Source organism: Calidris pugnax, unplaced genomic scaffold (genome assembly GCF_001431845.1).
Source record: "Calidris pugnax isolate Ruff unplaced genomic scaffold, ASM143184v1 scaffold1156, whole genome shotgun sequence".
Lineage (NCBI taxonomy): Eukaryota > Metazoa > Chordata > Aves > Charadriiformes > Scolopacidae > Calidris > Calidris pugnax.
Genome location: NW_015094503.1, coordinates 270,471 through 286,027, shown reverse-complemented (window position 1 = coordinate 286,027; position 15,557 = coordinate 270,471). Strand labels below are relative to the sequence as shown.

Sequence of the window (15,557 nt, the reverse complement as noted above, 5' to 3'; positions counted from 1 at the left end):
GGGTGGGGAAGGAGTGAGGGGGAATGAGCCCAAAAGTCAAGTGTCTGAAAAAACAGAGAGTTATAAAGCAGAGGTAGAGAATGGAAATTCTTGTGCAGCCAGAGCCTGGAGAAGCCACTGGCTCCCAGCTTCAGCAAACACCAGCTGACCTTGAATTTTGTGTTACAGCAATCTGACACCATTGGGAGACCAAATCCTCCAGTAAACAGTGTATTTGCATGAGAAGAAGTAGTTTATACTTGACATCATCGAGTGGACAAGCGGAACACCCTACGAGCAGCCAAAGAGAAGCCCAGGCATGAAAGTAAATTGAACTGATTTAAATAAAGACTCCTTCACCATTCATGGATTTTTTTTTTTTTTTAGTGCACTTCAGTGGTCTTCCTAATGAAAAAGGGATTTCTCATCTTTTGGCAAAAGAAGAAGAAAAAAAAAAAAAAAAAGGCAATCAGCAACTAAACATAGCAGTTACACCAGACTTGTTATTTCCTTTCTTAAGCAGAAAGATACAAACATTTCAGTGAGTTTATAGCTCTGTTTATCTACAGCCCTTTTGTAATCTGTTAGATCTCTGTCCAAATGCAGCATGATACGTAAAAAACACCTTCAAAACTCCCTATTATCAACTATCATTAATGACACATGTAAACAAAAACTGCATTTATGAACACATGGTGTATACTTAAACCACATTTATTAGAAAGAAGGAAATAATATAAGATGGCAAAGACTACCATTCATTAACTTTTTGTTTTCATGGCTAAAACAAGATGACCTTACAGCTCCACATCTAGTTTTTAATCCACTGACCGGAAAAGAAATAACTGTTGTTTTCAGTACTTCAATTTTGATTAGAACAAATACCTCAAATGAAAACAGTCCCTGACTCCTCACAAAAATGGGTACCTGGTAACAACACACGTATCAAACTGTGGTTTAACATGCTCAGCCAAATACCACTTAAATTTTCAGCTTCATTTCAATTTCTCTTCAAATACTTGTGAAGAAAATTGAATTTTAAATACATGTACTTTTTTTATTCACTCTTGCATACCGACAGAGCCACACCGACACCCACATAGCACTTCTTATTTCACAGGCACAGACCAAACCTTGGGAATACACCGCCACCCTGAACGTGACTTCATAATCTCTTCACGATTTCAGAGTGTACATTTCCACCTTGAGAAGGTACTTCTGTTTTTAAATATTGTGTGTCACAGTATTTCCACATGGCATTGAAATCTAGCTTACTCAAATATGGAAGCTGCAAAACCAAATACAAATTTCTGAGCTATTTTAAGTTACATTATTACACTGTATACTGGGTGTCATTTTTTGTTTTTAAAAAAAAAAAATTCTAAGACACCCCCCCCAAATGTTTTTTTGTTCTAGGATTTCAGTGGTTGGTTTTGTTGTGGTCTGGGTTTTTTTGGTGGTCTGTTGTTGGCGTTTTGTTGTTTTTTAACAGAATCCACAGCCAGACAAATTATTCTAGAAATGTAACCCTCTGGCTCATTTAATTAAGGTTAGCTTTAAAACCTGTGATCATTTAAAGGTTCAAGCAGTGTTAAAGCACTTCATTACCAAATGAACCAGCTCTACCCAACAAACATGCTTTTCCAGAGTGGCTAGACTTGCTGGATGCCTGAAAGGAGGAAAGCAGTCATTTGTTGACATGGGAAAAGATCCCCAAGAGGGAGGGAATTACGTGAAAGAGACTGGCAAACATCTACTTAGGTAGGTAGCATGTAGAGACAAAAAATGGTCCCAAGTTCCGAAAGTGCTCTCGTGCTGATATACCCAGAGCACTTGAAATAAAACACACTGTGCTCAGAGGAAAACAAAACAGCACCACGGTTACGCATTCAACCAACACATGGTCCCCAAAGGCTATATACAAACAGCTCATGGAAGATCCACACAAAAATTATTGGGTGTTGAGCAGAAATTCTCAGTCACTTTCATTACCTGGAGAGAAAATTCATGCAAATTAAAACCCAGGACCACATCACTGGAAAGAGTTTCACAGGATGATGCCGCTTGACAATTTGGCACCCGAGTTGATGCTCGCTAATAATTAAACATTCAGGTGACAGTATCACAGAAATCAGCTGCTTTTAGGGTGGCTGATCCCATGCACAGGCAAAGATCATGGCAGTCCAAACGCCAGAAAATGGTGATGCTGGTACAATTTTTACAACACATACTATTTCAAATAATCTGCAAAGGGCCAGAGCAACACCACACCGACAGCCTTCCTCAAACATTGCGCGCACGCTTGAAAGGGCTCAGCCTCATCAGCATGCGACATGAGATAGCTGCACCATGTCAAGCCTGTAAACACATTGGTGGCTGAAATAACCAAGGACAGATACAAGTGCCTGGTTATAAAAATGGCTCACTGCCGAAATGGGCAGCGTGCCTTTAATAGCCATTCTCAAAAAAAGCCTTTTTTCACCTCAAGAAATTAAGGTTCATAAAGGAACATCTAAGCACCTACTTTGTTCATACAAGTTATAAAACAGTACAATAAAGCTAAGAAACTGATGATCTCGATTCCCCCCTTCGTCCCCCCCAACTTTGCTACACCCACTACCTTTACTGTGCCTGGCCACTTCATGCACTTAGACTGTAGGTACTCTGGGAACTTGCACAGCATCATTTCACATTAAAAAAATTACTAAAATTGCTCATCTTTCTCCATTATTTATGCTTTTGCCTCAAAGCCATTATCCTTGCTCTGAGCTTTCCATACCCCAGCTTGGCGCACTGCTTGAGGAAGCCTGCCCAAAGGAAATAGTTTAAAACATTAAGGAAGTAAGATGATTGTGAAAGACTCTCTACACAAATTAGGTATTTTCACAGGCCAAAACTATCTTTTATTTTGTGCAAAAGTGAAATTGTACCAGCTGTCCTAACATCACTCCCCACTGTACTTTGAGCAGAGCTTCAATACCATGGTGATGGGTTAATAAATACCTACAGGCCAGATTAGATAAGGCCAAACCTTTGTTAACTTCCCCCTTTCCACCAAGAGCCTTTCCTACACCTCTGGCTTTGGGCTGCCCCAGAAGTGGGCTGAGGGGCACATAATTGCTCTTCCTTCACAATTTCAGTTGAACTACACATCACACAAATGTAACACAGAGTGTCTGCAAAGTCCTCTTCCCCATTTTCAAACTAATGCAAGTATTTCACCGCTCCTGTTTTGTGCTCAGGCTCCACCGAGCGCTGTGCCCAAGCCTCCTGCCAGGGGCAGCCAGAGGAGGAGAGCAGCAGCTCAGGTAGGAGAGATGTCAAACCTGTCAGCCCAGATCTTGCTGCTGGGAAAGTGGGCCTGCAGCTGAACTCTCAGTGTGTGTCTTGCCTGAGTAGCGAGGAGGAGACATTAATAGTTAAGCAGCTTCATCTCCTGTTCCACTGCCGTGAGGCTGGCAAGAAATGACTGTTTAAGTGATGTTTTAAACCTTGCTTTCACCATCACAAGAGCGCTCCAAATTACAGCATGTGTGCAAAACCCAAGCACAGTACGACAAACGTGTCAAGAATGCATCACAAGATCTACAACAAATGAAAAGAGATTATTAAGGAGCAATATACTGCAATTCAGATAGCCCTACTTCTGTTTCCCCTCTGCATTTCGTACCTGTGGGGTTCGACCACACAGCTCGGGCCAGGGCAGCACACGCAGCAGATGTTCAAAGACTCCCAGGAGTGTCTCTGAACTCACAACACAGACTACTTGGCAGCTCAAGACTTTTTTTTTCTTCCTTTTTCTTTATACTTCTTTTATTCAAGAACGCCTGCTCTGTCAGACAGACAGGTCTTGCCCCTTCCATATCCCACATCGCAGCCTTAAAAAGTAAATCTTTTACACTAGGTATCATCACCAGAGCACAGGTTTTTTCATATATTCAATTTATACAGTCTCCCTCTTACACAAACAGGCAGCACTGCCCTTGCCAGAAATGTGTTTTGCTGCACGGAGAAAGAGATGACACACAGGTATGCTTTTGCAACCCTGGTCATTTAAATGCACATTCCCAAGGCTTTGCTTCTCTGAACACGGCTAGGTACCAGGTGATACCTCCCTTGCTCAGTATCAAGTCCCTTCTGTCAGTAGGCACTAACCTAAAATTTCTCTGAATTGCCTCAGTACACTGTGTTTCTGCAGCTGTCTTTACCTGACTGTGGGTTGTTTCTTGGGGTTTTTTTCTTCCCCTTTCAGGCTCTATATATTCTACAGAATTATCCATCTGTGGAACTGAATTTGAACGTCACCCACACCCAGAAAAGTCTTCCAGAGAACTTTTTTTTTTTTTTGAACACAGCATTTTTACCCTTATTTTGATAGAATGGCATAAAACTAATTTCAGCTGATTTTCACCATTACTCCATCACCCTGATTATGTATGAAATTATGAAAATAAAGAAATTAACATCTGCATTCTGCAGGATTGTTTAAGAAAGCAATAATATTTCCTTTCTTTATTAGTGATGACAACATTATCTGAATTAGTACGGAAGCCAACAGGTAACAGCTTCTTCTTTACAAGGTTGTGTATCAGTTACTTTGGAAAGCACTCAAAAGGAATTAAGTGTAAGAACTGTACTGCTGCATGTATGACAAGACCATTAAGTTATGCAGTGGTTTACTTTATCAGATCTCATCCAGACAGTACAATTACAGTCAGAAAGTTCTCAGTACACTTATGATAAACTAAAGGGAGCTTAACCAGTTCAGTTTTACACCAACTCAACAGTAAATAAATGTGTCCCTCCTACTGTTCCTCAACTTGCTTTTCTGAACCAATACAGTAGAAGTTTTTCACCTATGCACATCATGTGGTGAAGCACACTCACTATAGTGTATGACATCCATACAACACTCATCAACTCAATCTATTACATCCATATTTCAAGGACTGTTGACCATTTTACTAAATGGTTTCTGTGTTTTAAGTTACAATATGTGCATATAATAGACTTTTCATACAGGAATATTCAGATTGTTTCTCTTTTACTGCAATATAACTCAATTTTCTTTTCACTTAATGGGACACCTAATGTCCAGAGAAATGTAAAGCAGTAAATTCCTTTTATAATCCAATTCAAGTTCACATCTTCCCTTAAAACAAAACACAAAAGAAACAAACAAAAAAACACACCCTCCTGATGTCTGTCAATAAAATGGCTGCGGTTTTACCTTTCCCCACCCAATGCCACATTCCTACATAGCATCAAAAAAGTCAAGCCCCCAAACACAAAATAACAGGTTTAAAAAAATATATAGCAGTATCAAACAGTACATGAATTACAAAGCTTCAATTACTTTCTTTTTAAACCCTATAATAACTTCAAATTTCAAATAGTGAATTACTAACTTTCTCTTCTGAGGGCAGACAAAAATAAGTCCTAAGGCAGCTTATTTGCCATATTTAGGAGAGTCAAACCAGAGCAATGACAAACATCTGGCTATGATTCTTTCTGGAATTTTGACTATTTCTTCTCGGCCAGGGAAGAAAAACACTGAGCTGACTAACACAGCATCTCAATTCCTTCAGCACAGTGCTTAATAGGATTCAAAAGCAGCCTGTCCTCTCACTGCCCACATATTTAAGCTGTTAATGCTTTTACAGCACAGAGGGGAAAAAAGCCTTTATGAAAGGTAGGTCTGAGCAGGCGCAGGGAGGGCTGCCCCGTCCTGCCGGAGAGCCTGCAGTGCCAAACTGCGGGCGCAGGGCTCACCACGTCCCGCAGCAAGGACAGCCCCTCTCAAAAATCATTTCAGAGCACGTGTGCTTCAGTGTCCACAGCACGCTCTCCATTTTTAACAGATGTGTATTTTTTACTTAAAACTGCTCAATAACAGCATTTCAAGCCGCATCATTTCTGCTTCAGCCCCAACAAAGTTCTTATGGGTACTAACACTACCATAAGAAGTTACTGATAAGCAGCATTTTCCAGAGCACACAGGCTGGAAACATTCTCCCCAAAGCACGGGAAGTCACGAGGCACATACAAGCTGTCAGATTGCTTCCTCCCCTGCCCCCCAAAACCTCCTGCGGTTCCAGCCTGGGAAACAACAGGCGTCTGAAGTGGTGCTGTTCTCACGACACCTTATCAATTATGGGTGCCTGCAAACTGCACAGAAACCAGAACTAAACATAGTTATTCTATTCCATTCTAAGCAAATGGACGGAAAGTAATTTTGTGCTTTTAACAATGCAATTTGTAAACTGTCTTTGCTGACTACCTATCAGAGTAATCATCAAGTAGCTATTTTCAACTTAGTATACAAAAATACACTTCAATTTTGTAGGGATATAATAGTAAGTTTCACAGGGTACATCAGTAAACTCCAAAATAGACATAAGCAGTGAGAGGACAACACCTAACAAAAAAATATGGGGAGGGGGTAAAAACTGTAATCTTATTTGCCTAGCCTCTTCTCATGAACGGCAATGGGGTCGAGCGTTTCCCTCCCAGGCAGCCCACCGGCCTCAGGAGGAGAAGGACACATTGTGCGTCGCCACAGGGACGCAGACCACACTCTGTCTTCCACGCACTTGGTCAGAAAATAAGGAAAAATAGAACCACCTTCAAGAAAGTGAGGCATGCAGAAGGAAACAACAGGCCTGGGTGAAATACAGAGAATAGAAAAAATCCCAACAAAATGAAAAAGCGTTTTCCTAAAGCCCAGCTTCACCCTCCAAGGCAGGAGAATGTTTGCACTAGCCTGATCATAGAGAAAGCCCCAAACAATACTTAACTTGAGAGCATGGCAAGACTGTCAGACAAAAACAAAATCCCAGCATGCTAGTTGAAACCTAAGTCAAATTCAAACAGACAAAGCTATCATACTATTAACGTGTTTTATTGAGATGCAAGTTACTTCATTATATTTACAAAAGAACGAACAGACTAATGAGCTAAAAGTAACCTGACAAATAGCATGAAAGAAAAAATTCTAGTGCAAGATTTCCCTGGAGTAGTGCAGGCAGGCAGACCCACCCGGTTCTGCTGAGCACTAAGAACCGTGCTATGATTTTATGATGACTATTACAGTTCTACAGCAGGTAGAACTGCAGGTGGAAATACAGAAAAACTGAACTGTAATATAATACGTAAGTATTTCTCACTCCCAAATTTTATTTAACATTCAAGCAGAAAGAGAAGAGGAAGTATACACAATAAAAAAGGTGCCAAATTCTCCCCAGAGTTTGGTAAACTTGAAGCATAGTAATCTAAACTTCTTTTTCTGGAGCACTTCCTCATAGCATAGAGCATAATTTACATAAGAAAGCAAGCACACATATTTCCTACATAAGGAATAATATATATATCAAGTATTAAACATCACATTATGGCAGCAATTCCATTAAACATCTTATAAGCTGGCACAAAGAGAAAACTGATCAGACCCTAAATTCCTATAGCCTAAGTCATCCTTTGCTGCAGCACATTTTGTTGTCTACAGGTCCCCCCAAAAAAGGTATTGCATCACAGAAAGTAGCTGAAGAGAAGCAAGTCTGATCCCTTTGTTGACTAAACCTGCTATTTCACTTACTGGGACAGCACGCAACTCTCATCTAACATCAGTACCACTTTCCTTCCAACTACGCCGTGCAAGAATACCCCTTGTTTCTTCTAACCCAGGTGCACAGGCTGTACTCTCCGTCTTCGACAGCCCGGGGTCTGCCTTTGTAATACACTCCTCTCCCAACTCTACCACAAATCAACACAAAAGCTTTCAGAAAGTGGAAAACACAACTTCTCATACCGTAAAAAGAGAAGGGCAATGGAGCTGGTGAGGGGTCTGGAGCACAAGTCTTATGAGGAGAGGCTGAGGGAGCTGGGGGTGTTCAGCCTGGAGAAGAGGAGGCTGAGGGGAGACCTTCTCACTCTCTCCAACTCCCTGAAAGGAGGGTGTAGCCAGGGGGGGTCGGTCTCTGCTCCCAAGGAACAGGTGATGGGACAAGAGGAAACAGCCTCAAGTTGTGCCAGGGGAGGTTCACACTGGATATTAGGAAAATTTTTTACACTGAAGGGGTTATTAAGCCTTGGAATGGTCTGCCCAGGGAAGTGGTTGAGGCACCATCCCTGGAGAGATTCAAAAGATGGGTTGACACGGTGCTTAGTGACAAGGTTTAGTGATGTGGGTTTTGTTGGTGGCTTTTTTTTTTTTACTCAAACACCTTTTTGTGCTCGATGCTCTGCAGATGAACAAAGGGTAAGCCCTTCTCCTTGCTGCTTACATCAGACAAACATTACTAAGTTCTTCAGTTCCAACTGACCTCATAAAGGAGAATAGTAATAGCAATTAACTACAGCCTCAGCACACTAGTTCCCCAAAATTGGGTGGTTTTGTGGATGTCATAACCAGAGAGAGCTTCTCAGGTAAAAAGAGAAAACTAAGGTAGTTCTTAATTATGGGAAACCTCTCGTCATGATGGGAAAAAACCTCTTGTCGTGATGTGGCCCGGTTTGGGACAGAGCCAAGTACCTTCTCCTGCAGGAGGCTACAAGTAGGGCCCTGAAGGGCCTTGAAAGCAGAGGCAAGCAACCTACATTTAAAGCTATAGCGGGGGGCAGTGGAGTGATGCAAAAAAATGGTCGGGCTGTATCAGCTGCCAAAACCAAAAACTGATCACATTCCCTCTTACTGCATCACGCAAAACGGGTACCTAGACAGTGAGACTGGAAAGGCTAAAGCCAACAAGAAGGTGGTCAGAACAATGAAGGAGTGAAATGAGGTGCTCCTGGTGGGGTGAATTTTAGCTGTTTAGTTAAACACTATCATCCCAGAGTAGTACAGTGTGCCTGCAGGAGATGGCCCGCTAAAGGAAACAAAAGATTTGAAGGTGAATAGGATCATCATTGGTCAGAAAGGTGAGACTCACAGGAGTCAAAAAAAATACCGTGGGTAAGGAATTTATGGCTTTTTTTTACATTTGAAGCTTGGTGGGACACATAATTATCAAAACAAGTTCCATCAGGCAAAGCTTGATTTCATTTAGAGCCAAGAGACAGTCAGGAGTTGAGAGATCATAGAGAACTGAGCCACAGCTGAATTTATGTTCGGTGGCAAGACAAACAATGAAGTGCTATAGGATAATACAAGGAGTTACAGATGGAGCTAAACTGGATGTGCAATGGAAGCCAGAGAGCAATGAAGATAACTGGAAAGATATACAGACATGACTGTTCCAGCAGGCAAAGAAGATCCAGGTGGAGACAGTTTCAAAAAACAGGGTACTGTGAAAAGTAGTGAAGGGTACCCAGTACAGACAAGAACCAAGGGAGGGTGCGGAGAGGCTAGAGAACAGCAGAGAAGCTAGAGCAGAGCTCTAGGATGGGACTGCAGGGCCACTCCAAGCACCAGCAAGCCTGAACGTGAACAAGGATCCTGAGGTTGTCAGAGGCAAGTGTAGCCAAAGGATTTCCCTTCAGCAGCAGATCAAAGGTAATAAAAGCAGGCTTTGACTGTGTCAGAAAGAGCCAGGAAAGAGTTATAAGATGAAGAGGGTAAGGCTGCTAAGGAAAGCGGATGATTTGCATGAGAAGAACAGACAGAGTTGGTACAAATATGACAAGGAAGAGAAGGAAAGCATCTGCTAATATACAGGAGATTTCTAGTCATTGACTTCATGTAATAAAGCAGGAACTAGGAGTTAAAAATTCTTTCTTCATTTTAAAGGCTTGCATTTATTTTCAGAAATACAGGGTTGGACAGGTTGCTTGCCTGGGTTGGTTTTTTTCTTATTTTTTAAAATAAAAACACATAAGCACCAACACCTACACCAACTTAACAAAAAATAAAAATCACATTTCAATAGAACCAAAGTCAGCAGACGTTTCTTTAAAAATATTCTAGCAGAATTTGAGAAAAAAATAATAGAGGCTTTTGTGTTCTATGCAGTAATTGAGGGATGGGTGGGTTTACTGTACCCTCTGTGTCCTCAGGTAGGAGCCTCACACTTAACTAAAAAACAAAAAAAACCCCATATAATCAGATTTCGTGTTTGAGAGTTGAACAGCTGGACAGCAATCTGTAGATGACATGCCCAAAGGCCAATATTTCTTTAGAGCTCCACAGACATCTTTTTCACCCAACTTGGAAAAACCTGTTTAAGTCTATGCAACAAACTGAGGCTACAAGTGCTAATTATAAAGTCAATTTGGTACTAATATGGCATATCTGATAGCTGAGTATCTTCACTAGAACAGAGTTGTTTTCTAACAACAGATGTTTAGGCAAGCTAAAATTAAAGTCTGAAGTTAATGCTAAGAATGAGACAAGAATTTGAAGAACGAAAAATTTTGATTGTTTAAAAACAGAACCACCCTGATTTGAGCACGGTTTGTATTTCTTAAGGCATATTTCCCCAATTGCTAAACAAAAATACTCAAATACAAATTTTCAGAAACTTTGCCACCTCTCTGGTGACTTCCTCCTGAAGTGTGGCAACAATCAAAAGCTTTCAAACAGGAGAAAGTTTACTTGAAGGGGATACAAATCATTAAAATGATTAGTAAAAAGTAGTAACTACAAAAACCCAAACATCTCTTCTGCTCTCCCAACCGTCAAATCAAGAAAGCTGCACATGGCTCAGGAAGCAAGAACAGTTTGGCAGAAGAACGTTGTTTTTTCCCCAAAGCACATAACAGTTAAAGCTCCTTGTTACAGTGTGTGCTTGCATTTGAAGTCTGTTTAAAACACAAAACGTCTGTTATACTTAAAAGATTTTAAAAATCAAGATGTTCTACTCATTTAGCTACCTGTAAGTAGGTAAAAATCACTACAAGAATCTTTATTCAGGTACTGCCTCGAAACGTCTCAGAACAGGAGCACATCCTATGAACTTTACATTACTGGAGGCTAAGTGTACTTGAAACCAGGTTTAAAACTCTCTTACCTCAATTTCTAGTACTTCCACCGTGTTGTCCAACATTTTTATTTTGATGGGTAGGTCCCGTTCGTGTATTTTGGCAGGCGATGATGCCATTGCAGTAGAGAGGTTCTGTCCCGGTTCCAAGGTACTCACTCCCATGGTCTTCTGGACACCCAAACGAGAGCCAGGAGTCTGCAGGACTCTGTATGTTCCTTCTATCTCTCCCATCTTTCAACAGCAAGCAGAGTCTAGAGAAACCTGGAAGAAAATAGAGGATTACAGCCTGAAAGATAGTTTTCCATTGGTGTCCCATATGAAAACACCACCCGCTAAAGCGCAATCACACACAAAGTCCTTATTTAATCCTCACGATCCCACTATCAAAACTAATAATAAAGTGATTGGAACCCAGTCAAAAACCCAGCTGCTGAGAAGAAAAATATGACAAAAAACCCACTTTTCCAAAACATGGTTTGGAAACAGGATACTCAAACCTGTGCCCCATGCCCACTGCCTTTTTCATTTCCAATTAATTTTTCTGCCCATTTAGCTCTCTAAACGAGGTCACTACAAGCAGCATGAGCACTGCTGACCACACAAGAAAAGCCATCCAGAGCAGGCAGTGGAGGGTAAGGCAGGACTCTGCCTTTCACTGCTACCTGTCCACCCCATTAACTTTGCTGTCACATCGGACCAAACCCTGAGACAAGAACAATTAACTTTCTTCATCCTCTAAAATGATGACTCATACAAAACTGTAACTACTCCAACCAATACTGGCATTTCAGCACCTTCATAATGCAGATTCCTGCCACAGATAACAGTTCTTCACCTTATTAGCAAACCTGGGCTGTACCCAGATTAAGTCAGTGGGCAAAAATCTCTGTTACAGAAATCTACACTAGTTCAAGTAGACCACCGTCTATGTTACGATCCTTACTTTCATGATTTGGTGGCAATTGTTGCAGAGCAGATCTTTCATTCGACAGGAGGGAAAAAACCTTTGTGCCTCTTCCCAGCTCTCCCCCGCACCACCAGGACAGCAGCAATATTTGCAGGGGGACTGAGGTGGGGTCTATGTGCACACAAGGCATGTGTGCTCAGGATGCAATGCACCCAACAAAGCCACTGCCCCATGCCCACTGCTGGCATGAAGCATTTGGTAACAACATGCCAGGCGCTCAGCAGAAACACACATGGAAACCAACAGGCTCCTCGGTGCTTTTGGTTGCATTTCCCAAATACCACGCTATGTCTGAACAATCAAAACTATGTGGATACTGACGCTGGGACAGCCTTCACAGGGCCACCACACTACAAAAAATTCAATGAAGCATTAGATTATTGTTTTGTAATAAACGTGTTTTGTCTAAAAAGGAGAGAGGCAGATCATGAAAACATTCTTTGTTCCTCTACGCTTTGAGTAGGTAGGCAGCCCCCCTCTGTGGAGTTAAGTGGAGCCAGCCTTATATGTTGTTAAAAATTAAGGGGGAGGTTTGGTTTTAATCCTTGCACCCATAAAGAGTGGTCACTTCTCTTCCTGGCTTGCAGACCACTGGGTTTCAACTTTATGGGTTGGGTTGTTTTTTCTTTTTATACTTGCAGACAGATGAACTTATCACAGTAGAGGAGACGGATGCCTCCTACCTAATTACGCCTACCACAAGGCTTGTCTGGCTTCTCGGAGCCCATGCGAGCGCTGCATTGCCCTGCCCAAGCAGCACAGCTCGAGACCACCTCAGAGACGCCTCCAGCCTCCCAGCTTCTGACACCTATAATGAGAAACTGCAAGAAGGGTACCTCAACCCTGAAAGCGTGCATACAGTGCCCGATCTACCGGTTTTAGGCAACAGGTTAGTCTGAGAAAGAAACTTTCTGCTGCTTTGTGCATATATGTTCACTGAACTTCCCCATCCATGTGGTCACACAGCCAAGGAGAAAAATTTCTAGGTCACAAATTTTAAAACCACCACAACAGCAAAAAATCAGTAGAGACAGTTGCCTAAGTTACACCTCTAACTGCTAACCTTAAGGTTTTAGAAGTCTTTTTTCTCTTATGAAAAGAAACCATAGCTCAGTGTCATCTATATCCCTCAATACTGTGTCCCTTATAATTTAACCGTATGGGAAGAGTTTGCCACTGCCGTTCAGAAGCAAATGAGCAACTGAATTTGCCCAGAATCAGTGATACTCCTCACAAGGCTATTTATTAGATAACCGCTCTTACAATTAGCACTCCGTGAACACATTCACCCCGTTCTGAATAAACAGCTACTGGAACGGGGAGACGCTGCCATGCCTCAAAAGGCAAGGGTGACAGCCAAGGCAGAGCAGGGAGCAGCCCCGCAGCAGAGAGCTCCTCCCCAGCTGAAGCCAGACAGTTCCCAAAGGCAAGGCAGGCCACTCATCTCCGGACAAAACAAGGAGCTCCCAGGTACTTCTAGCAGCTCTGGTTACCAGCTAGCAGATACCAAAGGCATGTCAAGCAGAAACTGCAGATGTCAAAAAGTCCCTCCTCATGTGGTGTTAACAGGAAAAGTGAACTCAACTGGGCTTGGCCTCACGTCTTGCTGATGACACATTCCTAAAAATATTTACCACTAGACTAGTCCCCAGCCAGAGATACTCAGATTTTTAAGGTCTGACAAGCACCTAGGCAGAAAACACAACTTGCAGAAGCAAGCCACATTTCCCTAGAAGAGCAGTGCCTCAGCCCGCTGCACGGCAGTTGTGAGCATCTCCACACGCCACAGCCAGTGCCCACTCCTTATGTTGTTACAATTATTAAAAGTCCCCAAATGGCCTGGCCTGCTCCAACTGCCTCAAAAACCAGAAGCGTGAGGAGTATCCACCAAGCCAAGTACTATTTCCAGTTTCACCACCAAGTATGGTTTCATGCCATGTTTTATGTAAGCTGACTACATATGACATTTCTTAAGAAACTTTTTGCGCCATGACCTTAGGAAGCTTTTCAGTTAAAGGGGCTGGCTAAATGAAAAATGGAGGAAAACTGAAGAGTGAAGTCTGAGACTGGCTGCAAGCACCAGGAAGAACGAGTGGCTTTACAGGCAGAGCAGAGGAAGCTACTGAGACAGCCTCCCAACAGCACTGAGAGCCTCCCAACCCAGGCGAGCCAGAACCGGGTCTCATTTACCTTCTCACCAATGCAAAGCTATAATGCAATGTTACCACAATATTAACAGTTCTAAGGAAAAATTAAGAAGTCTTCCTTGCATTCACCCACCCTGAACCTCTTTGCATTGAGTGCTTATCTTGATCATTTCCTATAAACCACGACCAGACATCAAAGCTAAATCAGTTCAGTAAAATCAGTAACAGAACGAGTGTTACTTTCAGCCCCAAGTGAGTCTAAAGGAGCAGCTGGGAACAGAACTCTACAAAATTTAGGTACCTATGTAGTTTTTGTTGCCTTTTTGAAATAGCTTCAAAGTCGCAATGAATTTTATCTTCTACTTGAATGGAATAAACTTCTTTTTCAGAAGCAAGAGTCTTTTTCAGCTAACAGCAAATCTGGAAAGGCAGCTTATACCTGAAGATACGCCTGCAGAAGATACCGAGGGCTTCCAAAGGAACTCCTCCAAGTACTTTGTGCTTTGGTCAGTGACAGAGTCAATATGACACTCCCTCCCTCGCCAATGCAGAAAGCTTGTCTGAAGTAAGGCCAGTTTCCCAGCTCCCCGGGGGGAGCAGGGGGATCTCTGCCGCCCGCAGGAAGGAAAGGGATCCCCCCACCTGCGCACCGCGGGAACACACACAGAGCAGCGAGGAAGTGCTCTCAGCAGGAGCTCTCAAAGCAGGTCCCTTCAGTCCAGGAGAAGCAAACTCTCCTCTTTTACCTTTTCCAAGTAGGCAATACCAACCCATTAGCATCACTACACCGAAGCGGCACTAACAGATGCATCAGGAACCCAACAACTGCAACGAAGAAGGATGAAGACTACGAGTGCCCCAGCCACACCCGGGGACAGGCCTCTCCCCGAAACCCGGACCCCTCGCTCCCGTTACGAACCTCGTCCGGACCACGAAAGGGGTCTCAGGGCTCTCTCCCGCAGCCGTGCGCTGCTGCAGCTGGCGGCACCCTCTGCCAGAGACCACTCGCTCGCCCGGAAAGAGACGGATGCCCAGGGAGGGTGGGCGGAGAAGGACGGCTGCCAGCGTGGGGCTCCAGGAGCGCCTCTTCCATTGATCAGGAGGAACGAGCGGGGCGGCACAGCCGCGGGGGTCCCGGTCCGGGAGGCGGATGGGGAGCGGAGAGGAGGGGACGGGACGCAGGTGCTCGAACCCTCCCCGCCTAAGAAAGTGGCGAAGCCGTCCAGGCCAGACCCCCAGCAGCGGCCTCGCGTACCCCCCGCCAGCCAGAGCCCCCCCGCCCTCAAGGCCAGGAGAGCGAGGCCCGCAGACCCTCCGGCGGCGCGGGCAGGGCCGGGCCGGGCCGGGCCCCCTATCGAAAGCCTCCGCCCGGGGCCGCAGCGCCCAACAGCGGCCGCGGGCGGCGGAAGCGCCCGATGCGCAGGGGGCCGGGCCGAGCCGAGTCGGGCCGAGTCGCCGTCCCGGGGAGCCGCTGGCCGGCAGTCCCGCTCCAGGGCCCGCCCGGCGGCCGCGCCTGCCCCCTCAGCTCCCCCCGCGCCTCACCTCACC

The 15,557-nt window shown here is 43.8% G+C and overlaps 1 protein-coding gene across 3 annotated transcripts in view; it reads right to left on the bottom strand.

The window, feature by feature from the left end:
* FARP2 (FERM, ARH/RhoGEF and pleckstrin domain protein 2) overlaps nucleotides 1-15,234 on the bottom strand; it is a 78,509-nt gene extending 63,275 nt beyond the window's left edge. For all 3 annotated transcript variants that reach the window (XR_001414207.1, XR_001414208.1, XM_014963006.1), the window contains exons 1-2: nucleotides 14,929-15,234; nucleotides 10,923-11,156 (exon numbers count right to left, since the gene is read on the bottom strand). Coding sequence is in view for 1 of the 3 variants with exons in the window: in XM_014963006.1 (XP_014818492.1) it covers nucleotides 10,923-11,126 (204 nt within the window). In the remaining 2 variants the exon portion in view is untranslated. The remainder of the gene's footprint in view (nucleotides 1-10,922; nucleotides 11,157-14,928) is intronic.
* Nucleotides 15,235-15,557: the final 323 nt, after the last annotated feature.